The sequence below is a fragment of the Heterocephalus glaber genome, unplaced genomic scaffold, assembly GCF_053883595.1.
Source record: "Heterocephalus glaber isolate CG9 unplaced genomic scaffold, H.glaber_assembly_v1.0 deba00000818, whole genome shotgun sequence".
NCBI lineage: Eukaryota > Metazoa > Chordata > Mammalia > Rodentia > Bathyergidae > Heterocephalus > Heterocephalus glaber.
The window spans coordinates 14921057-14945768 of NW_028258164.1; the positions used below are offsets into that span (position 1 = coordinate 14921057).

The 24712-nt window shown below is 38.5% G+C and overlaps 1 protein-coding gene and 1 pseudogene across 33 annotated transcripts in view; both read right to left on the reverse strand.

Annotated features, from left to right (window-relative positions):
• The window catches only part of Kmt2c (lysine methyltransferase 2C), a 268017-nt gene that overhangs the window by 14684 nt on the left and 228621 nt on the right, over positions 1–24712 (reverse strand). For 27 of the 33 annotated variants that reach the window (XM_087207697.1, XM_087207695.1, XM_087207696.1 and 24 more), the window contains 10 exons: positions 22757–24582; positions 21635–21746; positions 19046–19124; positions 17699–17762; positions 15695–15927; positions 7469–9166; positions 3977–4186; positions 3039–3203; positions 1533–1674; positions 1243–1390 (listed from right to left, as the gene is read on the reverse strand). In XM_087207697.1, the coding sequence (XP_087063823.1) occupies positions 1243–1390; positions 1533–1674; positions 3039–3203; positions 3977–4186; positions 7469–9166; positions 15695–15927; positions 17699–17762; positions 19046–19124; positions 21635–21746; positions 22757–24582 (4677 nt within the window). The remainder of the gene's footprint in view (positions 1–1242; positions 1391–1532; positions 1675–3038; positions 3204–3976; positions 4187–7468; positions 9167–15694; positions 15928–17698; positions 17763–19045; positions 19125–21634; positions 21747–22756; positions 24583–24712) is intronic. The other 6 variants (XM_087207690.1, XM_021240969.2, XM_087207677.1 and 3 more) reach the window with 5 other exon arrangements.
• Positions 9658–9748, reverse strand: LOC147828978 (U2 spliceosomal RNA; annotated as a pseudogene).

A 24712-nucleotide genomic window follows, 5' to 3' on the forward strand; every position in this document is an offset into this window, starting at 1 on the left:
TAATCAGTTGGGAAATCAGTAAACAGAAATCTCCTGGAAGAAATACAGTAGTCAGGTTTAGCTATAATATAAATGGTTGTTTTGTATGACCAAACTTTTAGCGTCATAGTTTAAAGACCTACTGAAGAGGAAGCTGTTCAGTTCATAACATAACCTAGAAAGGACGAATACTAACATCTCTGCAAAATCCCAGGGCACTGAGCCTAAAGGAAGCCAGCCTCCTGCTGCTCCAACAAAAACAGCGTAGGCCCTATGCATACACCCAGCATCACATCTGCATGCAACTGGCGGTGAAAACAGCTGTCCTGTTGCTGCTGCTTACAGTGAGTCGAAAGATGGGGGAAACACTGGTTGTTGTGGCTTTGTAGGCACTTGTTGTTCTGAACTGATTTTAAAAGGTGAGAAAGAGCAGTCCTTTTTATCTAGTCCAAGGCTCAAGCTTAGTGGAGCAACGCTGAGGTCTCAGGCTAAGAGCTGCAGATTATTCTTCTCAATTTGCTCCTGGTCATGCTGATGAGACCAAAGTGTCCTGTGAAATCCAGGGGAGGAGCATTCACCTGAGCTAGGTCACCACACATTCACCTGAGCTAGGTCACCACACATACACTGAGCAAGCTGCCTCCCACAGCTGCTGCAGAGAGCAATGCTGCCTACTGATGTGTTGGGGATTCCCAGCAGTGAGCAGAAGAAAAAGGAGGCCTAGATTCCAAACCTGGACTAGCTGCTCCTCAATTGGGTCCATAGTTTTCTTGATAAAATATGGGACTTAGATTAAATGGGTATCTCATCAATAAGGAGAGCAGATTTTCTAAGGTAGAGATAAAAATGTGAAGCAGTTTATACAAATTGGTTACAAAGTATCTGCACAGGAGTATCTTTCTTCCATAGCAGCACTCTGGCATCTGTGACTATCGTACTTTCTTTCTAGACACCTATGAACAACAGTAAATCCAATAAATCACGCTAACACTCTTGAAGGACAATGTTCTTTAAAATACTTTGCACAGAGATTTTCTATTGTCTTAATGTCTATTCTATAATCATATGCTGAACTCACTAAATTATGTATTTTTAAAAGGTACAAATTAATTATGTTTAATAGTGACAATGTTATAAAATTTATATTTTTAAGAATATTACCAAATTTTACCTCTCAGTGTTTTTACACACTATTTCTATACGCATGATGCTAAATACATTTAAAAATCACTAAAAACTGTTTGAGAAAAAAGTAGCTTCTACCTTAATTCTTCCTGGTTATTATGAGGTGGTGTTGGAAGCGAAGCTGGAACATCCACTGTCTTTGGGCCCTGAGCAATAGCTCGGGCCAGCAAGTCGTCCTGTGGCCTGAATGGCAGTGGAAATGGCTTTGATCCTAGAGTCTTGGTAACTGAAAACCAAACACGCAAAATCAGAAGTTATGTTCAGTCAAAGATGATAAGCAGGTAGAACTCTGCGTTCTAAGCCACTCCACCACACAGCTGGCAGAGGCACATTCTTCAACAGTGTAAAACAGAGGCTATGGATCATACCTTCATGGCTCACCAACACTCCAGCTTTTCCAGCAAGTTCTTCAGTTGTCGCAAAACCATTTGCCATCTTCTGACAAGCCATAGGAGGTGGTGTAGGAGGAAGAGAGGCAGGGGGTGTTGGAGGATTACTTAAATTATTCTGCTGCAGGAGACCAAAAAATTTTAAATTATATGCTACTGATCAAATATGCAATGACCCTGTAAAACCTAGTTCTGTGAGTTTTTAACACATGGAAGCAAGGCTACAGAAACGTAATCAAGATGCATCTTCATTCCCAAATGTACACCAAAAAGAAAAATACACATACAAGGCCAGGAAGTTTTTAGAACAACTACTCATAACTCTGTGGATATATTATTATCCATTTGTTTACTTGACCTAGCTTGAGTACTTAGCTTTCAAATGAAAATCAAATTCCCATTGATTCTGTTATGCAATTCTTTTCAAGTTTCAGTTACAACAGCTAGTGAAAAATAACTTTAAAATACAATCAAATTGTAAAAAGTTCTCAAAAATTCCTTTATTTAATTTTCAGTAAGATAATTCTCATTGTATGAAAAACTGAAGAAATTGTAATCCTAAACGAGTAATTGCAATTCATGTCTCAGATATTAGAATCTGGATTAAGATGTCTACAAGAAGTAAAAGGAGCAACAACAATACAAAAAGGATTAAATATATGTATTAACAAATGCAGATCTTTGCAAACATTTCTCCTAGGTTAATATTTGTCACCAATTTATCATGGATTTTAGTCTCTGAAGGGGTGCTGGAATCTACCACTACTACCATACAAATCAAATACAAGATGAAATGACAAGTCTTGCGATGGCAGGCTTTCCTAAGGACAATGACCTGAGACTGAAGCATAGCTTGCACTGAGATGAGTTCTAACTGAAAAACAGCCCACAAGAACAAAAAAGAAACATGGAGAGAATTATTTTCATATTAAAAGTCAGAAGAGAAGCCCTCGGGAAATATATGATATATGATACCCTCATATATTTTGTAAAAATGATTTTTTTACGTAAGTCAGATGTGAACTTATGATGCTAACGTAAAACTTTAGAAAAGTGACACCAAAAGATAATCTTGAATTGGCTCTATACTATTCCAATAGTCTAGGAATTTGTGTGTACTTGCAATTAGTACCTACATCATTATAACTTTATAATGTCATTTTTCAAGGTAAAAGCCTAATTCCATTTTTTCTTCACAATTAACTATGAATTGGATTCGTTTTATGTTAGTGAAGGCTATAAGGAAACACATGTTTCCTCTACAATGGAAACATATGTGTATTTCTCACAATTTGAATTCTTACCTATAAAGTTTCAAATGTTCATGTTAGGAACATTTCACCAGGTAAAACCTTAAGCTTATAGCTGAACTAAATTTTAGTGAGACCCGGAAGCTGAGGTACACTAGATGCAAAAGACATGCTCTAGCAATTGTGACAAGGCATCCAGAGATGGACCAAGGTGACACCTGGCAAAACAACATACCTTGTAGATCAACTGAGAATAGTAGTCCGAAACCCCTTCAAGGGTCGCACTGCCAAAAGTTCCTAGAAGTCGATTCCCACTATTAAATTGGCCACTGCCATAAGGAAGAAAGTGCGCAAAGTTCACTCCAATGATTGGTTCCATTAGAGGGAGCAGAGAGAGCTGCTATTAAAAAACACATTTAAAAGTAATGTACATGATAAACAAAACTGAGTGTTTCTCAACTTCCTAAGATCTGAAGCAACTTAGTCAAACAAGTCTTGAGAAAAACAAGAGTTAAAAATTCCATACAGCAAAATGCTGGAGAGAGAGAGAGAAACTACAGAATCTCTTGAGCTACACTTCCCAGGAAGCTGTGCTCCCATCTGTCCTAAAGGGATGCACCTGGTGGCTCACAAGAAAAACATGCTCCTCTTTGCTAGGAAGAACAACGCACATGCTGAGAGCAGGCACTGCTGATGGTGATTAGGGGCTGTCTCTCCCTTCGGTAACAACCGTAAGGGTTCAAGAACTGAGAAGATGGGGAGGGCCCTGTGGTTTCATTTCTTTGGATCCAGAGTCATAAGAAATGGGGACAAAGTGTGTACTGGTACTGAGGCTGCTCCTTTTAAACTTCAGAAAATCTTTTTTTTTGGTACTGGGGATTGAACTCAGGACCTCTGAGCTAAATCCCTGGCGCCCTGAACTTCAGTAAATTTTGACCATCACCTGCCAATCCATTCACAGTACTATAAATTTTAAGTGTCAATAAGGTGCAATTTTGCTTAGAAACAGGAAGTATATTATTAGGTTCCACGTCCAGATGTCCTATATCCCCTAACTTTCTAACCAGGAAATTATTACAATAAGGAGGAGAGAAAGTTTCAGTTTTACATGGCTGAAGAAACATTTGCTCTTATTTCCTGCAAGTTTTAAAGAGGCTACTCTAAAAGACTAACCTGTTTCAGGTGAGTGAAGGAGTCAGAGTTGGAATACATGGCTTGTTTCTCCTCTTCATCCTTTTTCCTTTTCTTTGAGCGAGGTGCTGCTTTCTCCCCAGTCCTCTGAGTTCGTTTGTTTCGCTGTTTCTTGGTTTCATTTCCTCCATCCATTTTTGACTGATTGTTGCCACATCCAAAACCACCTTGCATTTGAACCCCCATAGTTTGCTAATGTAATTGGAAAGGTTAAGAAATAAGTGAACTATCCACATGCTTGATGCTTAGATCATGCTAGAGCAGTTCCATCTTATGACTCATATTCCTAACAGGGTACCAAAAGTTGAGAAGATTCACAGTAGAAGAGTCTGATCATCTTCTGAAAATACTACCCTCTTTTTTCAGGGATTATTTTCAAGCATGGAAACCAGTCAGATGCAGGCTTGAGGAAGGAGTAGAGCTCCTAAGGATGAGTTTCACCCATGACCTGTCTCGCTGCCTACACCGGGGCCTGTCCAGAGTCCAGCTCCTAGGCACAGTGGAGGAGTGCCCCTAGCCAGAGATGCTTCTATACATGGTTTTGGTGGTTTATTTTTGGTTCCCCATAGGAAGGAGAACTGGTGAAATATGAGGACTGCTGAGTCAATTCACAGTTCAGCCTATGCATCTGAGGCAAGAGAACAGTCAAGCCCAGAGACCAATAAAAAGAAACCACGTTGGTCTCTCAAATTAGCTCACAATCCTACATTTGACTTTAAAATATCCACGTACTTAATGTCAATGGGAGAGAAATAGATAACAAAATACATTACTTCTGTCTTTATAGTCAAGAAGCAAGAGTAAGCCAGGCCCTGAAAAGATTTTAAAGGATAGTGCTACTAATACCTAAAAATACAAAAATATTTTTCAGGCTTCATTATTCCTAAAATTATCATCAATGTTTTGCTAGAGAGAATTATGGCTTCTGAGTGTACTATGTAATCAGTTCTGCACTGAATCTTTGGGGGTTTTGAAAATTATAGTTTTCTAGTTATATTCTAAATAGCTCAGAGCATGGACGACAGAATTGTATGTAAAGGGCAAAGAGAGTAAAGATTCTAGCCTAGGGCCAACTAACCCTGTACCACAAAAATAGCTGGACAAATTCTTAATGAATGGCTTTGGCTGCACTGCAATAAAACTTAAAATTCAGGGCCAGGGATTTAGCTCAGTGGTTCTACCGCCTGCCTGGCAAGTACAAGGTCCTGAGTTTGATCCCTGGGACAAAAAAAAAAAAACAAAAAACCCAAAATTTAAAATTCATAGACAAATTTCAGTTTTGTATAATTTTCACTGCTACAAGTTAAATATGACTCTTTAGATTTTTTTCAGCCATTGAAAAGTGTAAAAACCATTCTTAGCTCATACAAAGAAGGAAGAGGGAGGCAGGCTCAGACTTCCCATCCCTGGGCTGGATCCCTGGCTTTTTCCAAGGGCAGCAGGCTCCAGAGTAGTTTGCGCCCGGGGACTGATAAGAAATGCCACTTCTCTGGCCCCACCCTAGACCCACTGAACAGAATAGGGGCGTCCCTCTCAATGGAAGCTCTAACCTGCCCAGCAGGTGGCCACACACAGTTCTGCAGCAGTGCCCTCAACTTCCTGTGACTATGAATCACTTGGGATCTGGATATAACACACACCTTATGCTCTCTAGGGGCTTCACATCCTGCATTTCTTAAAATCCTCCCACAGGAGAGTGAATTTAAGAATTTAATTGGCTTATAGAGATAATGAGGCATATTAAGTATGTATGGGTTGGGTACTTTAATTGCTTTACAAACATTATCTTTCATCCTCACTAGTATCCTAAAAGGAAGATGTAACTACATTTCAAAGAATACTTCATCATGGAAGAGCAAAAAGGATTAAAAATCTGCCACAGATAAAATGTTAACCTTAGGGCCGGGGATTTAGCTCAGTGGTTCCGCCACCTGTCTCACAAGCTCCAGGACCCGAGTTCAATCCCCAGTACCAAAAAAAAAAAAAAAAGTTAACCTCGAATATGTTTCTTTTCAATTATTTTAATCTATGCCTACATATTTTTTTTTTAAATCATAAGCGATCACAACCTTGTATTCTTTCATTTTGGTGTCTGCTTTTCAACTTGACATGTGGTTGTTTCCCCATGCCAGCAGACATTCTTGTACAGCACATATTTTTAGTGATAAGATGCTCCAGGTGCAGTCTGCCCTTCGTGGAGCCATGTAAGTTGTGCTGTGTGCACAGGGCATCAGCGTGTACCCAGAACTGGCAGAGCTGAGGAAGGTATCTGCAGAACTGATTCCAAAAGTGAGTTTTACAAATAAGGACATTGGCCAGAAAAGAAGGGAGAACAGTGAAGGGAGTAACCATACAGTACAGCTAGATGTGGAAGGGTAAAAACAGAGACACTCAAGGGACTGCAAACTGTTCCAAATTCCTAGGACAAAAGCTGTCCTGGACAAAGTGGCCAGAGATTGGTCTAGACAGATGAGCACATTTGCTGGTGCCAAGTATGACTGGAAAAGCAGAATTACCAAAATTTACAAAAGTGACATGTATCTACTTGGGCAAAGACAATATTGTGCCAACACCTGCACAATGAGGAGCTTCCCAGCTAATTTTAAAATTCCAAATCTGGACAACTAGGTGCACCACCCCTATTCAATAAATGTGAAAATGACAAAACCCAGCCTGAGAACCAGCCCAGGGAAAGCCTTATAAATGTACTAGCAATGGCTCTGAACCTTAGGTTAACCAGCAGACCAATTCCCAGGATCCAGAAACCTGTTTTTAATACACCTTACTGAATAAAACACCTTACTGAATGAAACACCTTACTTAAATGAAATGGTGTTGGGGGAAAGGTATTTTTGTGACAGTATATTTATAATTACACTTGATCTTAGCCAAAAGGCCGAGAAGCGATAAGTATATTTATAATTAAGCTCTTCATACAAATGAAAAAATAAAGGCAAATTCAATGTTAATAACTTAAAATGGGTAAATATTGATACATAAAACACTACAAAGATGAAATATTATCTACATGTAAGGTTACATTTTGTAACGTTAATATCAATACACTGTGACATAACAGAGTCCCAGTGTGGATGATCCCTCCAGAATATTAACAGGGGTGCAGAGCTATTTTCTATATTTAAAAGAGGTCAATGGAAGTTGCACATTTATTTACATACAATAAAGGTACATTCAACATTTATTTCCTTTGCTTTGATTAGATTAATGTTATAACCTGCTAAAAGGCACATGCTACACATGAACTGGAATGTTTTTTTAGAACAGTAAACAAATTAATTTAGTTTATGAATATGAGTAAAACCATGGGCTCCATGGAGAAAGAAGCAACAAAATAAAAATGTAAAAAGGCTCCAGAATAGTTTTGAAATAAGTAAGTTGCTGGTACTAGTCTGATATAGGTACAATTAAAAGCAAAAGAAAAAGAACCTTGTAGTTTCCACGATTCACACTTACCAATCCTTCCGCTGGATTCTGCTTCTCCACCATTTTATTATCCTTTGTGCAGTTGTCTTCTGAACAGAAACAGCCCTCAGGTCTTTGATTTAAAAGGGAAGACGACTTTTTATTTTTCAACAAGTGTTTCAAAAGCTCATTCCCTGAATCTGCTTTGCTGACAGGGGCCCCAGCAGAATGAGGTGGACTCTGGACTGAGGAGACAGGACTGGCCCCAGACTTATCTTCCACCTTACTACCAGTCTGCTCTTCTGATTTAGTCTCCTCCTGACCCAGCCCTGGCTCTGTCTCAGCCTTTTCCAGTTTTATCTCTTCACTTCTGGCAGGAGTTCCCATGGGGAGGTTTTCCACTTCTGAATTTGCACAAGTATGTTGGCTTGGAGTTCCCTGGGAGAAATCACCACTGGGTAGTGTGTTCTCTAACTCTGTACATGGATGGCCAGCTGGCTCTGCAGGCTCTGATTCACCCTGCGGAGGAGGGTCACTGGGCATATTCATGGTAGGAGTGGAGGTAGTTTCTGAGATGCTTGGAGTTGGGGGAGCAGTTATATCTGAATGGGGAGTTGACGGTGCTTTGGTGGATTCTGCATCATCCTCTTTTTTCTTTTTTCTTGTTCTTTTCTTTTTCCCTTTTTCTTCTGGGATAATGTCAGAATACAACTGAATGAGAGACTGGGCTGATCCTGGATAGCTTTGTCCATGGGCAACAGCAGGGTCTTGGTCACATGGGAGACTATTAGCTACCTGGGGTGTTGCTGGTAAAGCAGGTGCAAACGGAGGTCTCAAAGGGGACTGCTGGAAACTTGTTCCAGAAAGACTTCCATGTCCCTGCTTAGCAGAGTGGAAGTTTGGGCTTCCACCAGGGACCGACGGTGAATCAGGAACAAAGGAGGGATGTCCCCCCTGCCTTCGGTCATTGGTTTGCATGAAAGTTTGAGTGGGGGATGAATTGACCGATCCTTGTTGTACATTTTGCTGCTGTAAAACCTGGCCCATCTGCTGGTGGTGCTGTGGAGACTGCTGAAGGGGTCTCGGAGGCTGCATGAAATCACAAGGCCGATCAGACCCGTAGAATGGAATCTGGGACACAGCAGTCCTGCTGCCCAGCTCAGAGCCCATCAGGCCATGCTGCTCCATTTCCATCCTCTGCTGCAGAGCTCGCTGTCTGTCTACTTCTTGCATCAGCTGGATGCGTTGTCTTTCCTGCTGTTCTCGTAAACGTTCTTTGCGTTCTCGTTCCTGAAAGCTTTCACTAAAGGGGTTGTTGTCATCAAATTCTACTCGTGGTGGTGGACCGCTCTGTGGGTTTGCATTTGACACTGTCCCTGGGGCTGGTGTGCAAGCTTTTATGGGTAACTGGGCAATCGGGGGTTGAATCCTGGGAGGGTTGAGGGGGAGGTGAACAGTGGCACTGGCAGGCTGCCATCCAGGTAAACTAGGCATTCTAGCAGGGCTGGTGTGGCCAGAGATGACTGCTGTGTGCTGCTGGTGCTGCAACTGCTGTGCCACCATTGGGAAGCTGGGCTGGCCCATGGAGGGTGGAGTGGCACCTGGAACAAGGGGTGGCTGGGGCTGGACGCCAGGCATTAGAAGAGGTGGGGCCACTGCACGTTGCGGCGGCGGCTGCTGCTGCTGCTGTTGCTGCTTGATGCGATAATCCTCAATCAACTCAGCATGCTCTTTCTGTTGTTTACGAATCTAGAACAATGAAAGTAATTATTGCTTGTTTATATAACACAGATATCAAACCAAACGTCTGGCTGATGCTTTTGGTGGGGTTATACAGAAAGTAGTGTACTGTAGAGGGAAAAAAAGGTTTGAGGCAGTGGCAAAAATTACAAAACAGTGAATTAATAAGCCTTAATTCTTAATTTTAAGGATTAAAACAGAGCACATGTAAAACTTCTTCATATATTAAATGTCAAAAAACTCCAAAAACATTTTTCTAAAGTAAGTACTAAGGAAGTCATATATGACTTAAATTACACATCAAAAAGATAAAGCAACAAACAAAGACTACCCTGGAAGCAGCTAACTATGGTGCCTGAGAAGTTACATTAATATAAAATGTTACAGTAACTAAAATTTAACAGTTTATTTAAACATATTAAGATTTCACTTCTTAAACATGTAAAACTGCACATTTTAAAACAAAATTAATCATTAGCATCTATACCACACCTCTACCCCATGGTTAAAAAAAAAAACTAGATTTATAAAGCTCTTTGAATGTGATGGGCAACACTACACTTGATCTTAGCCAAAAGGCCGAGAAGCGATGGGCAACATATGCATAATGTATGAAACCTATACAAGCTCAGAGGTAATTATTTTTAATAGTTTCTAAGTAGGCTCTTAATATAATGATAATGTTAATTCATCCCCAAAACAGTCATGCCCCAATATGCCAGACACTAGAACAATATCAGTCAAGTGATCTGTATCTTCAGGACCTCACCAACTCATTTAGGAAGCTGTGGAAAGAAGAGATACAAAATGATGCATATTTCTTCCAAAATCATTCATTTTGGGGGATAAATATACCAGCATACCAGTAGTTTTAGTATTTTTTTTTCCCCAACGTATCTTGGTGTTCTCAGGCTGACTAACATTTTCTGAAAGTGTGTTTGGTCACTTCTCCTAATCATCTTTTTTTTCCCCCATTATGTTTATTGGTACATTTTAGGTATAAAATAGTTACATTCATCATTGGGATCTTGTACCATTACATGAGTATCTTGGTTCTTATTTTTCTCCCCTTCCCCAGGCCTCCCTTCACCCCCTCCACCCTTCCCTATTTGCAAAGACTTTGTTTCCTTTTTTTTTTTCTCATATTTTTTCTTTTCCCTTCCCCTACCCCTCCCACTTCCCCAATTCCTTTAGAGCTTTTCTTCCTATTATATAATATCAATTACACTTTTTTAAAATTACAATATTAAGATCTAGAAGACATTACCACAGATTTTACAGAATTTAAAAGGATATAGAGAGCATATTACAAAAAAATCTTTTTTAAAATAAATTTGACAACTTCTAAGAAGTACCTTGGAAGACAAATTAATGAAACTGACTCTGGAGGAAATATAAAATTTGAATAGTACCTATTAAATAAAGTATATTCCTAGCTTGAAAACCTACCTATATGACAACAGGCTTATATACATTTTAACTGATAAATTATATCAAACATTTAAAACAGAAAAAAAGAAGGAACACCTCTCCCCTCATTTTAGGAAATCAACATTGTGCTAATCCCAAAACTGGATAAAGATAATAGAAAAGTATGAACATAAATAAAAATGTGTTTAACAAAACAAACTATCAGAAGTCAGATCTGGCGGTTGTAAAGTGGTTTTATTATAGGGATGGCAGTGTTGGTTCAGCATTGGAAGATCCACCCCCAAAAGTCATCATTTTAACAGAGGAAAGGCAAAAGCCATATGATCCTGTCACTAGTTGGAGAAAAAGTATTGGACTAAATTCTATAGCTGCTCATGGTAAAAGCTATCAGGAAACTACAAGTAGAACAGAACCTTCTCAACAGATAAAAGGAATGTACTCCATGCTTCCAGCAAAAATGCCTTATACGAATGGAGAAGATAAAATGCTTTCTCCCCCCAAAAAAAGAAAAAAAAAATGCTTTCTCCCTAAGGTGGGGAACAAGGGCAGATATGCCTACTCCTCATCTGTCCATTAAACTTTGAAACCTAGGCTCAAACCAAAATAGTCTGGCAATAAAATGACACAATTAGGATAGGATTGGCAAGGGAGAAGTAAAATCTTTATATGTAGATGAAATGATCATCGACAGAGAAAATACTAAGAAATCTCTAGGATCCCCTAGAACCTGTATCTGAATTTAGCAGGATTAGAAAACACAAGGTATATATAAAAATTCAGGTCTATGTATCCTTGCTATAAATGAAGAATTGGATATTGAAATTTAAAAGTTATGTAGGAGTACAAAGGACCTAGAAAAGTAAAAAAGGGAAGAAAAACCAGTGTTGGAAGACATTTAGTACCTAATTTTAAGACTTCCTCTGAAGCTACATAATCAAAGCAGTGTTGGTGTAAGGAAAGACATATAGATCATTGGAATAAAACAGAGAATCTAGACATAGAACCACACATATATGGTCCACTGAGTTTTGAAAGATTATTTAACATTAACATTTTATGGAACATAAACTCAATTCAAGAGTAGAGGAAAAGATAGTGTTTTCAGCAAATGGGAAAAAAAATGATAAATGAGATTCCATCAAAATTTAGAACTTTAAATGTCATCGTTAAGAAAATGAAAAGTAGTCCATAAACAGACCATATTTATAATGCATATAACCTATGACCAGAATATATAAAGAACTCTTACACCTCATTAATAGACAACCCAATTAAAAAGCAGACACAAGAAGATGATAAATAGCCAGTACAGTACAAGGAAAAGTGTGCAACACTAGAATCAGAAAAATACTAATCAGTACAATAACAAGATTGAATTATACACTCATTAGGGAGATGAAGTTAAAAGTTTCAAAAGAACAAATGTCAGCTTAGGTGTGAACCAGTTAGAACTTTCTAATACTGCTACTGTGAATGTAAAATGATAAAACCATTTTGGAAAACAATATAGGAATTTCTTCTATTACTGTTAAGAACCAACAGTCCTGTCCTTAAGTTTTTACTTAAGAGGAATGAAAACACATGTTCACAATAGATCTGTACATACGAGTTGAGTATCCCTTATCTGAAATTCTTGGGACCAGAGTGTTTCAGATTTTCATTTGAAATCCACTTGATCTGCAAAGAGGATAGCTACTCCTTTTTTTTCAGGTTCCTGTCACATGGAGTATTGTTTTCTACCCTTTAACTTTCAGACTATGAGTTTCTTTTTGAATTAAATGTGTTTCTTGTATGTAGCATATTGTTGGATCTTGCTTCTTGACCCATTCTGCCAGTCTATTTCTTTTGATTGGGGAATTGAGACCATTAACATTGATGGTTATAACTGACACGTATTGACTTATCCTTGTCATGACTTTTTCTTTTTGTTGGATTCTCCCCCTTTGCATTTAGCTTCTTGTCGCGCCCAAAGGATTCATTCTGCTGGGCTTCCTGGGGTTGTGATCCTCGTTGTCTTTTCCTAGAATATTGTCTAAAATTTTTTTGGAGTGCTGGTTTGGTATTCATGAAGTTCCTAAGGTGCTTTTTGTCATGAAAGTATCTTATTTCTCCATCAATTTTGAAAGATAGTTTTGCAGGGTACATCAATCTGGGTAGGAGGCTGTTTTCCTTTAGGGCTTGAAATACATCACTTCAAGCTCTTCTTGCCTTGAGGGTTTGCATTGAGAAGTCTGCTGTGATTCTGATGGGCTTTCCTTTGTATGTGATTTGTTTCTTTTCTCTCACTGCTTGTAGAATTTTGTTCTTCTGTTGGGTTTCTGGAACCTTAACAATTATATGCCTATGTGTAGATTTTTTTTGATCAAGGCTAGCTGGAGTCCTAGATGCCTCACTTATCTGTATGTCAAGATCTTCTCCCCTGCTTGGGAAGTTTTCTGCCATCACTTCTATGAACAATTTTTTTAATGTCATCTGAACTCTCTCCTGTTTCTTCACTGACTCTGATCAGTCTTATGTTATTCTTCTTTGCATTGTCTAGCAGGTGCTGGATTGATTTTTCGTGGTCTCTTACAATTTTAAAGAAATTTTTCTTTTCCTGGTCACCAACAGCAATGTTATCTTCTATATCTGAAATTCTGTCCTCACATTGGCTCATTCTGCTGCATAGACTTTCAGTGGAATTTTTAATCTCCTGGAAATCTGTTTGCATCTGTTTTATGGATTCCATTTGGTTCCTCAGCTCCTCTATTTTTTTAATCTGTGTCCACTCTAGATTTATTAATCATGTCTTATAGTACGGGCACAATCTCTGTTGTTATCTGAGAAATTATTTCTGATTTCATTTTTTCCATATCCTCTTTTTGTTGCCAGTTCATGGAGTTCAAGTGGCTGAGTATCACAGTGTTCCATCTTGTTTCCAGTGGGGTTGTTTTAGGTGATCTGGAAGTCTGGATTTGAAACTTGTTTATGTGTCACCTCATTTCAACGGGGGCGGGGGTTGCTCCTGGCTCCTGGGCAGCTCACCTTCTCCGTGCTGGCAGGGGTTATACAGTGGCCTGGAACCTCCTCTTGTTGTGCCCTAATCATCTCTTCTTACCTCTCCTGACCAGTTTGGTAACTCATGAGGCAGGTGAGAGGCACAAAGAGCAGCTACAACAGTATTTAAGCATCCAGGTGGTCATCCACACCTTTCCCCTAACATTTTGGACCATTTTAAAAAACATTCCTGTCAATTACTTTTCTCACTGATATTACACTGGGATTGTGGGCAACTATGTCCTAACAGAAAATATGTCCCATTTTCCCAGTAAAGTGCCATGTTAAGTTCTAAACAGGATTTCGTCTATGGATATGTAAAAAACTGGGCTCTCATCCAAAAGATCTTATACAAATACACCAAAGACAGTAAAGGGCTAAACATGCTTTATAAGTCTCTACTTTTTTTTTTTTTTTGTACAAGAGATCGAACTCAGGACCTTGCACTTGCAAGGCAGGCACGGTGCCACTGAGCTAAATTCTTGGCCCTTAAGTCTCTACTTCTAAAAGAAGTTTTACTTGCAGTAAAGAGGCCTAGAGAATGAATTTAAAGAGAAAAGAAGCCTTTTGTTCTCAATCGTTCCTAGTTCTAAACAACAGGTTATAATCGCTTTGTGTTGGTACATTATTTTGGTAGAGTGGCTTTAAGGTAAGACATCTGGGTTCAAACTCATCCTCTGATGGTTAGAGATGCGCAGATACGGCACCTGACTCCAAAATGGCTCACCTGTTTGTACAATGGTGACAACACCAATTCCTTCATACCTTTTAGACCAGGTTAACTAAGACAAGACACGTGGTGCTTTTCAGAGTGGTCACTACACAAGGAACACTTCAACTTTTACTGAGCCAATCTATATTAAACCTCCTGCCTCTTCCTAGGATTTACATTGGGTCTCTAATTTAAAAATTCAAACTGACAAAGGTGAAGATTAATATTTGACACACAGGTCTATGAGCTTTAACATACTGGAAATTAGTGTAGCTATCATTACAGTCAAGAAAGAGAAGTGCACCATCACTCGAGAAAACTCCTTCATATCTCTTTGTAGTCAAACCTTCCTCCTCCCTTCCTAACCCTTGGCCATCAATAGTCTATTAATCTTTATAAGCTGTTACTTCAAGAATTTTATGTAAATACAATCTGTACATAAATATAAAACTTTTGGGGGTGGCTTCTTTTACCCAGCAAAATACTCTTGGGACCCAAGTTATCTGCACGTATCAATAGTTCATTATTTTTTCTCGCTGTGTGGTACTCCCTTGTATGGGTATACTACACTATCTTTAACCACTAATTTTAATCTTTCAATTTTGTAGGGTGGGAGGTTTTTGTTTTTGAGATGGGGTCTTGCTATGTTTCCCAGTGTGGTCTTGAACTCATGGGCTCAAAAAAATCTTCTAGCCTCAGCCTCCCCTGGAGCTGGGACTACAGGTGCTAATTTTGGATGACTAGGACTAAAACTGCTGTAAACATTCATGTTTTACATAAACCTAAGTTTTTACTCACTTGAATAAATACCTAGGAGTGTGCTCTGAACACATTTTGAACATTCTGCTTTATTTTCAAGAGAATTTTAATATGTTCTTTCTTTTTCAATATAATTAGTTTGAACATTCTGAGAAACATCTGGTACTGTGGATGACAGCAAAATGGTTGCACTTTTCAGGAATGAGTCCTAGATGTAAGATATACCCATGTATTATAAGCCCAAAATATTAAGAGAGCTCGACCAAGCCAGACTTTCAAATGCTGTGGGACTACAGCCTTTGCCGAGTGCTTTCTTAGTGTGGAGGAAATACATGAATTATTTCAAAGAAACCAGGGTTGTTGAAGAGCATGACAATCGTTCTCCTAAATTAGGAGACTCAATCCCTTCAGTGGCCTTCAGAAAGTTATGTGCCTGATGATCACCACTTGGGAGAGGATCGGAGTGTTACCTCTTTAGTCCTGGGAGCAGTGTACTCCTGCATGCCACATAACACTGACCAAACTCTTATGTCCTTAGTGAGTGACACACCAAACATCTCAACTGCTGACCACTTACACCTTGCACAGTCATCTCTTACCTGTTCTAGCTGTTTCTGAACCATGCTCTGCTGCTCAGTCACGTGCTTGAGTTGTTCTGCATCCTCTTCTGGGAATTCTCGCCCTGCCTTCTTGGCAGTGCGTTGTTTAGCTGAAAGAGCCTTCTTAGATTTTCTGTGTGCACCAATTTGTTCTTCAAGATACTTCTGCTGCATCTGAAGAAGCTGCTGGGTCTCTTGAAGCCATTCTTCATACTGCTTGCGCTGTGAATCATCTGAGGGAAAAATCAAAAATTCATCTGTGTTAATTTTCGGAATAGTCTGAGATTATTACAGAAATCCATTTTGTAAGGCAATACAATTTCACCATGATATTTAATAGAAAATTTGAAAGCAAAATTCTAAACATCAGATCATGTAACTATAAAGTAGCAGATTTTAGAAAAACATTTAATAAAGCCACAGAATATATACTTAGGACACTGGTTAGCTTAATTCTTATAAATATTACAAATCCAATCTTTGAGAGGCAGAAGACTTATCTAATGCTTTTATATCTATAGAACTATCAAATTCTCTAACCCATAAGCCAAAGTATATATTAAATTATACGTGTACTCTATAGTTTCAACTTTACACATTTTAAAGAGAGAAGGTAAGGCCTATCTGGTCCAGAGCATGGATTGGATAATCATTTCCCATGCTCATTTCCCTCAGTTTATAAGGCTTTCCCAATCTCTCACTAGTGAAAACATGAAATAGAGGGCAGGAACCCAGAACATTCTAGAAAGAATCAATCTGAAGTTTGTTTTATAAGGAAATCTGTAAATTGAAAAACTGGTAATTTTAATTTTGTACTTTGTATTTCTGTAAACACGGGGAGGGGAACAGTAATCCAATAAAATCTTTTCTTTTTACTACTGCCACTATATCTCCCCAGTCACATCTCCTTGTCTTGTACCAATATTCTCCTCCTTATTTTCTAAGGGCACTTTACTCCACTGATGCCAAGTCCAAGAAAAGGGGTCATCTCATATAGTGAAAAATTCAGAGTATTCCTTTCTGACTCACTACAAGACAAAGAAATCAATAAATACAATCCTAGAAGGACATTAGCTGAAAATAACATCAATGATAACAGAATATTGTCATACATTAAGAATCCGACCAAAGCCAATGGGCACAATAAAGCCAGAAAAAGCCAGTTGGTTAGAGTAGTTTACTTATTTTTAATGCAAATATGTATTCAAATTACAATCATAATTAATACAGGGGAATTTCAAAAGCTCAGACTTTGGGTTTGTTCCTAAACCCATAAGTTCCAGTACATGTATGAACTTGAAATCTAGTCTACTAAATTTGAAGGGCATTTTCAAGAACAGGCTTTTTCACAAGGTTTCAGAAGTTCTGCTTCTGGTAGAATGAGACCTACCGCAAGGAAAGCCTTTCTGGTTTCTGGAACCAGGAGAGCAGAGGTGAGCAAAATGAAAGATAATGGTGAAAAAGTTAGCTAAACAGTCTGAAGATTTCAGAAAGGTTCAGTTTGGGGAGAACTTTAAATACTATCCTGAGCCACCTTGGGACCCCTGAGGATAACCAGAAAGGGTTCAGTGGCATCCTGCACACTTGACCTTCACACCATGCTGCAACCCAACTCCTTTTTTTTTCCCTTTGATTTTCCCATCTGGTGTCCTTGTCACTTTGGTAGACTGTCATGAGAGCAAAAAGTGGTTTGATTCTATAGATTGTAAAGTGCCCAATCTATAAATGAAAACAGCAACAATAATATATCGAAGAGAATGGGGAAGATGAATTTTCTGTATTAAAATACAGATCTCTAACTAATTCTTCATGCAGAGCAAAAAGAAGCAATGAAAATACATGCCTTGAAAAAAAGTTGCCTACCAGGGCAGTGACACTTGATAGGAGAGAGGGCACTCAGGCCTAAGGCAGCACTCCTGAACTAGCTTTGAGTGCACAGAACAACACAAGTACAGCCAAACAGCAATCCCCAAAAAACAGGTAACTTATTAGATTTATACTTACTGACAAAGCCTGGACCAAAATTTGGAGGATTAGGCCTAGAAATCTGATGTGTTATACTGCCATCCTAAAATAAGTAAAATTTACAAACATGTTTAATTCCACACTTCAGTTAAGGGAGAAAAATAACTTTAAAAGAAGAAAAGCAAAAAAGAAATAGGAAAAAAAACTTTAATCAAGTTTTGACTTTTATACAGAAATTAAGATGCAATAGTGGGTTAATAATCTAAGTCATGACAGTGTATTTCTATCTCTGAACTACCGTATTTTCTAGATTTTTGTATGAAAAACATGTATGCTTGAGATAAAGAATTATTCATCTGTAATACAATAGCAGGCCAAATTAAATACTGTTAACACTAAACTGGACGTGAACAGTTATTAATCTCACAATTCCTTGATAATCGCTTGTTAAAATTTTGAAAAACACTTTACCCAACTGTTCCAAGTTCTAATAGACATAAGCTGTACAAAAGGTAATAATTACAAACAACACAATCAGCCAGAATGTATTATATGGTATCTTTGTAATACTGCAGTCATTAGTGTAACAGCTGGCCAATCAAGAAAATAGAGGTTAAGGAATCTGCCCAAAGTTGCACAGTAAATTCACAGTAGAACTGGGATTTAAAAAAAAAATTCAGCTACAAACACTATACTTTCCCCAATGAATCAAATGGTGCCCTTTTTTTTAAGTAAAGAAAAAGATAGCACTATTAGCATAACATGTCCAAAGTCTAACTGGTAGAGTAAAAGAGAAACTTTCAAAAAATATATAGAGTAGGTAGCTCTTTTTTCCTAGGGAGATATTTTTAAAAATATCATTGTAAAAATATCATATGAAAAGAGCATTTCTACGTCCCCAGACACTGCTTGACACCAAGAATACAGCATAGTCACACTCCTTATAAATGGTGAATAGTCAAAAAACTAAGTTATGCCAAAAACCAGAACATGACTACATGAATAATTATAATCATTACTTTCTACTGATTCTAGCAGTTTAATTAATTGCAAAGTAGAGAACATGAAATGTGTTTCTGGAGGACAGATGGATGGATGAATGGATGGATGACTAACCAGAAGCTTTAAGCATTTGGCTTCCCTCCAAGTGACTTTCTACCTTTAAGCGCACAGGTCATTTTCAGAAACGACAGTCAATTTTTTTTTTAGATTCAATTTGCCTTTTGTTTAAAAAGCAATAACCATCTTTACTTCTGTTGCACTGGCAGCATATTCTGGCAGGGTCTCAGGGCTGCTGCTCCTTCTTGTAAGGGACCTCACTACAAGAGTGGTTGGTGGGAAACAGGACAGCATGCCCTCCAGAGTGACTGACAGGAGCAGTGTTACCTGAGCAATAGCCTGCGGCACCAGCGTCTGGCCTTCACTGTTCTGAGCTCCAGGTGCCATCGGGCCCATGAAGGGGAATCTGTGAGACAGAAGCCCAGAGTATCAGACGGTGAGCATTTACAACCAAAGTTATGTTAGATGTCTAACAACTTTCTCTTCCAGGGAAGAGAAGAATAGTAGTGGTGGCAATGCTTTCCCCATCAAGAGCAGTTTGCAAAGCCCACCCTCTGTGCCAGCAGACCTGTTTCTCCCTCCCTCCATGAAGTGCACACTTGGTGCTGGCACACCCATCACTTGGCATGAAAGTGGGGGTCAGAGGGATAAGTAATTCTCTCCACAAGGACCAGCGAGGCTCTGTGGAGAACCCACTTAAGCTAACTTGAGAGGCTGGACTCTGTTACATGACTGACTGGACTTTAAAGTGAAGTAATTCAAGCGTCTAGGCTAAAAAGACAGTGAAGATTTAGCTTCTTTATGTAAATTAAGGAAATTGGAAGCTTAGCTATTTTATATTCTAAAAACAAGAAGTAACTCAAGAAGCCACACACATCTCTATCTAATGAAAAAGCAAATTAAAACTGGTGACTGATCCAGCTGTACGATTAAAACTATTTGGAGAAATGTTACCTATTCTAATTAATGTTATATAGATAAATGCTTAACAGAGCATTATGGCTTATATGAAAGTATTTCTTCTTTTAGTCATCAAATGCTTCAACATACCAAGATATACATATAACACAATTTCAAAATATATTCCAAATATTGCACTGTACCATTTAAGTACAATTAGAATTTAGAATACATGTTTTTAACTTCTTATGCATGGGTCCAAGTCATTTGTCACCCTTCCACTGCTATAGCTCTGGTCTGGAACTACTGTATTTCAATCCAGATGCTGCTCACTGTTGCTCTCAGAAGAGACTATCATTTCCCTTCAATTACACACTTAAGGGGACCTCAGGGACTGATACACCAGTATACACCTAATGGCGGAGGCATATACCCTAAAGTATCAGGTACAGGGAGCCCTTTTTCATGAGTGTCTTTATAAGATATGATAAAAATTACACTGACAGCAGCTGCCGAGCACCATCTAACAGAAAGGCAGACTTGTGAGTACATTACAGCATATCTTCATTCACCTTATTTACTGATCTGGCATGGTGCGACCTCTGGCTCTAACTCAAAGTCAAAATAACCATGAATTATAAATGTTTTGAACTGATTTAGGGCATTGAGGCAGCCACTACAGAGCAGCTAAAGACATTCGTGAAAGAGGTCTTCCAGATCTGCTTCAGAAAGAGGCAGGAACAATGGAATAAGTGTGTTTGAAGTGAGGAGGTTTAATGGTGACATAGCTTTTACTGTACTAAATTTTTAATATCTAAATATTCATTGTATTTTAATCACACCTCATATACCATTAATCATTATTTTAATAACTGTTTCAAATATAATTGATTTCTTTTGTAATATTATTTTCTGCATATAAAATGTCCACAGAGGAATTTCAAATGCTTTACTGGACTGCTGAAAAGTCTTAAGACATAAAAAGGTTAAGAACCCCTATGATAGAGAAACAATGCTAATAAATGCTACTCAATAATGAAAATCATTAGAAACCACTGTATTTCTTGATCTTAAAAGTGCTTCCTAACTATACCCAGAGTATCTTGACTGTTGAAAAGGACTATGCTCTTAAGATTTCAAACTTCCCTAAAGTATACATTTATCTTAGATTTACACAGATTTTATATTCAATTCCATACCTCATATTTCTATTTATTAAAAAGAATTTTTCAACAAGATGATTAGGCTACATTTAGGCTCCATGCTTACTGTATTGACAGAGGTTCTCAAACAACAATCTACCTAAGAGCCATTCATAGTGCTCCCTAAAAATATAGACATGAGGGCACCATCCCTGTATGTTCTGAGTCAGTAAGATTGCAGTAGAGCTCAGAAACCTGCATTTTAAAAAATGAACACACAATTCCATAATCAAAACTGAACAAACAGTTCCCTGTGGTTAATACTCTTAGGAATCATGATTACTTTAATTTCATAATTACTCAAATATCTCTTATATCCTTCTTTAATGCATTCCCCCCTTGGTGGGGGGACATCCAACTGTCACCTTATCCACTCCTCTTGACTTTCTTTGCTGATCCACAAGTGGTTTGGGGATATTTTATTTTAGAAATGAATTTGCCTTAGTCACTTAGTATCTTAATGCAAATATCTCTTAGCATTAACAATTCTTTAAAAAAAAAAAAAAGCACACACTTACATAGTCCATTTCTTGATTGACCAAGGTAATCTTTCTTGATTGACCAAGGTAATCTTTCAAATTTTTCAAATCTTTCTATGGTGTTTTACTGGGTTTACTTTTACTACAATTAATGAAATTTAATTCCTTACATTTGTGTCATGCTTGACATCTGATCATATCTGATACCGAACAACCAATTTAAATATTTATTGTTCATCTAGACTATAGGTTTTACATTTCTGTAAGCTCCTAGAAAACAGTAATGACTCATGCCCATCTCGATGCACACTAAGAATGTAAGCACCTCCACCTACCTGCTCATCACCATTGGTGGCATGCCCAGATTGTTCTGTGCCATCACTTTATTTATGCCTTTAAGGGCCACCATTTTGGCTTTCATTATAGGATCTGTAATTGCATCAAAATCTGAAGAGAAAATATATTTTAAAGTTACTTATTTCATCATACTTGGTTCAAGGTACACTAAGTGGTTTATGTAAGGATCACAAACATAATTTACAAACTTTTTCACTTCATTATTCAATAATTATTACAAGTTTCTGTACTACATAAGGGAATCATGAGATGGTAACAACCTTAACCTGAATTTAATTTCAGTAATTCATAAAAACAGGCCTTAATACCTCAGTCTTGCAATAATTAAAAGAAAAAGTCTCCCTTTCACTCAAGCTTATCCAGTGATAATCAGAATAGTTTCCTTAGCAATGTACAGCAGAAGTGAGAATCTAAAGTTATTCTCAGTATTAAGAAATTCCACTAAATTAGTTATCGCTCTTTAAAGGAAAAAATGTACCAATTACTTGAAAGTATATCCTCACAAGAAGGGTACTGACAGGCTACTGAGAAACTATTTTGGCATATTAATGCAAAAAAAAATCAATATGGTGAAACTAGTAATATATAGAACAGAACATTTATTTCACTTAGAAAAGAGCATTCTTCAGACATGTGCCTTCTGATTGTTAATTTCTATATTCAGAGGCATTGAGGAATTTTGATTGCATGGCTTTTGTTTTTAAAATTTGTAAACCAATGGATTAGAGGCTTGCATGGAAAAAAATGCCAAGTATTTGCTATATGCACAAGGACAGCAAGAAGCTTTACTTCTATCACAGTTTTTTAAAATTTATCTTTCCATAACTGAAAATACACAGAAACAAGTGGTTGGCAGATAGAACTAAAATGAAGGTTCTTCTAATTTCTATTAAATGATAACACAAACAATGGAGTTGAATAAGTTTTGAATCTCCTGATTTACCTAGGACTTTAAAACTCAGTTTAAAGTTCCAGGCGGAACAGAACCATACTATTAGTGCTCTATTCCAAACATACTTTCAATAATGAACTCTTATAAGCATACTGCTTGTCACCGTGAGGGCCATAGTACTCTATTAGAGACCTAAAGGAATTCCTACCAATATTGGGGAAGAATGGTTCTGATCGCTGACGAATCATGGCTTGCATCTGTCTCTGCTGCTGCTGTTCTTGCCTTTCTTGATCCAGAAGATCTTGTAGCAGCAGTGGCTGCTCTTCTAGAAGGAGGGGCCTCTCTCTATTCTGCTGGGCTACTGTTTGAGGGATCATCAGTTGTTGGGGTCCAGATATGCCACTGGTACCAGACTGACTTGAGAGAGGCACACTTTGAGTTGTAGGCGTTCCTGTCCCCAAATTGTGGTTAACTGTTGACTGTCCCTGAATGACTCCTGGATTTACCTGTATACCCTGAGAAAAAGTATGATTTACCCTAGGGACCACTGTGACATTAGAATTCATGGCATTATCCAAAACAGGGCCAGGTGGTGCCATTAAAGTAGAAGGCAAACTTGACACATGGCTAGATGGTGAGGCTGGCAGAGTCAGTGGGGGAGATCCCAAGGGCCTAATGTCTGAACTTTCAGATTTTTCATTGGCAAGTAAACTTGAGAGGACTGGAGTTGATCCAGTTATGTCACAAGAGTTCACTATATCTTGAGCAGGCAGTGGAGTGGATCCTTGAATGACATTTGCACTAGAGCCGGCAGTTTCTCGATTAGCTCTTTTCTCAAGTAGGTCTGGATCAGATGGTGGCAAGGAACCCTTTTGCCCATCACTTAGATCTCTGTGAGCAGAAGCCTGAGAGCAGGGAGGGTCAACATCATCTATACTCTCATCGCTTTTCTCAGTTTCAGATTTGGCTTCCTCTTTAGAATTTGGAGACAGGACTTCTGTTTTTATCTCATTGGGAACAGTGGATATTTTCTGTGGCAAATGGTTCTCAGAGAGAGCCACAATTTTGTCTTCTTGCTCCTTTTTGGGGGGTTCAACAGATACACACTGATTATCTAACTTATCATCAATTGGAACATTAAGGTCTAGCTCCTCATTAAACATGCTTTTCTTATCTCCCAGGTCAAGTTCTGGATCTGTGTATGCAATGATATCAAACTCTCCTGACCTTAAGAGATCATCCAGGTTAGGGTCGTTAGTTTCCAAATTATCTAAAGTATCCAATTCATCTCCCTTGCCATCCTCTGTATCTAAATTTAAATTTTCAAGATCTTCATCATCTAAGTCTTTTACTTCAACCCCCTCAAGGTCTTTAACATCCAGTTCTTTCACAGAAGGGTCATCAGAATCAAGTTTTTCTTCCAGGCCATCAGAAGACTGGCTGGTTATCTGTAAATTATCAGCTGCTGTTTCAGCTGGTACAGATGTTGACAAAGGCGCCTCAGAAAATCCACCACCTAAGGGATGACTCATATGCCTCATGACCATAGAAGATGGATGGAGAGGATGCCCTTGCTCTTGCTGAGACGGTGGTACTTGTTCCAAATTTGGATGCATAGGGAGCTGAGTAGGTAGACCCTGGGGAGGCCGTCTCATGGGGTCTGTGTGCCTCGGGCCTGGAAAGTCTGGCCGGGGAATGAAGTTACCATGTCTTGGATTAGAAGGTGCCTCTATAACATTGCCAGGAGTAGCAGGGAAAGGCAACCGTGGCCTTCCATCGGGGGCCCTGTGCCTCAGTTCAATAAATGCTTGGCCCAGTATGTTATGCTGCTGAACTGGCAGGCTCTGCGGTGGAAAGTGCTGAGGAAGTCCAACTGGATTACTCATCTGTGAGTTACTTAAAGGTCTAGGCATTTCTACAGATATTGATCTTCTCAGGTGTGGAGGAATTCCAGATCCTTGTATTTGCTGAGGAGGCACAAGGAAGCGGTCCTGACCTGACATAGTACCATGACTACCTCCTGGAAATCCAAATCTAAAAACAAAAAAAGCAAATAGTTAAGTATTATGCTGAATTTAGAATGAAGCTGAGAAAGGGAAAATGACCATAAATTAAAAAATTATGGTTCCAAATAAAAGGATTAGATAACATGAACAAAGGAACA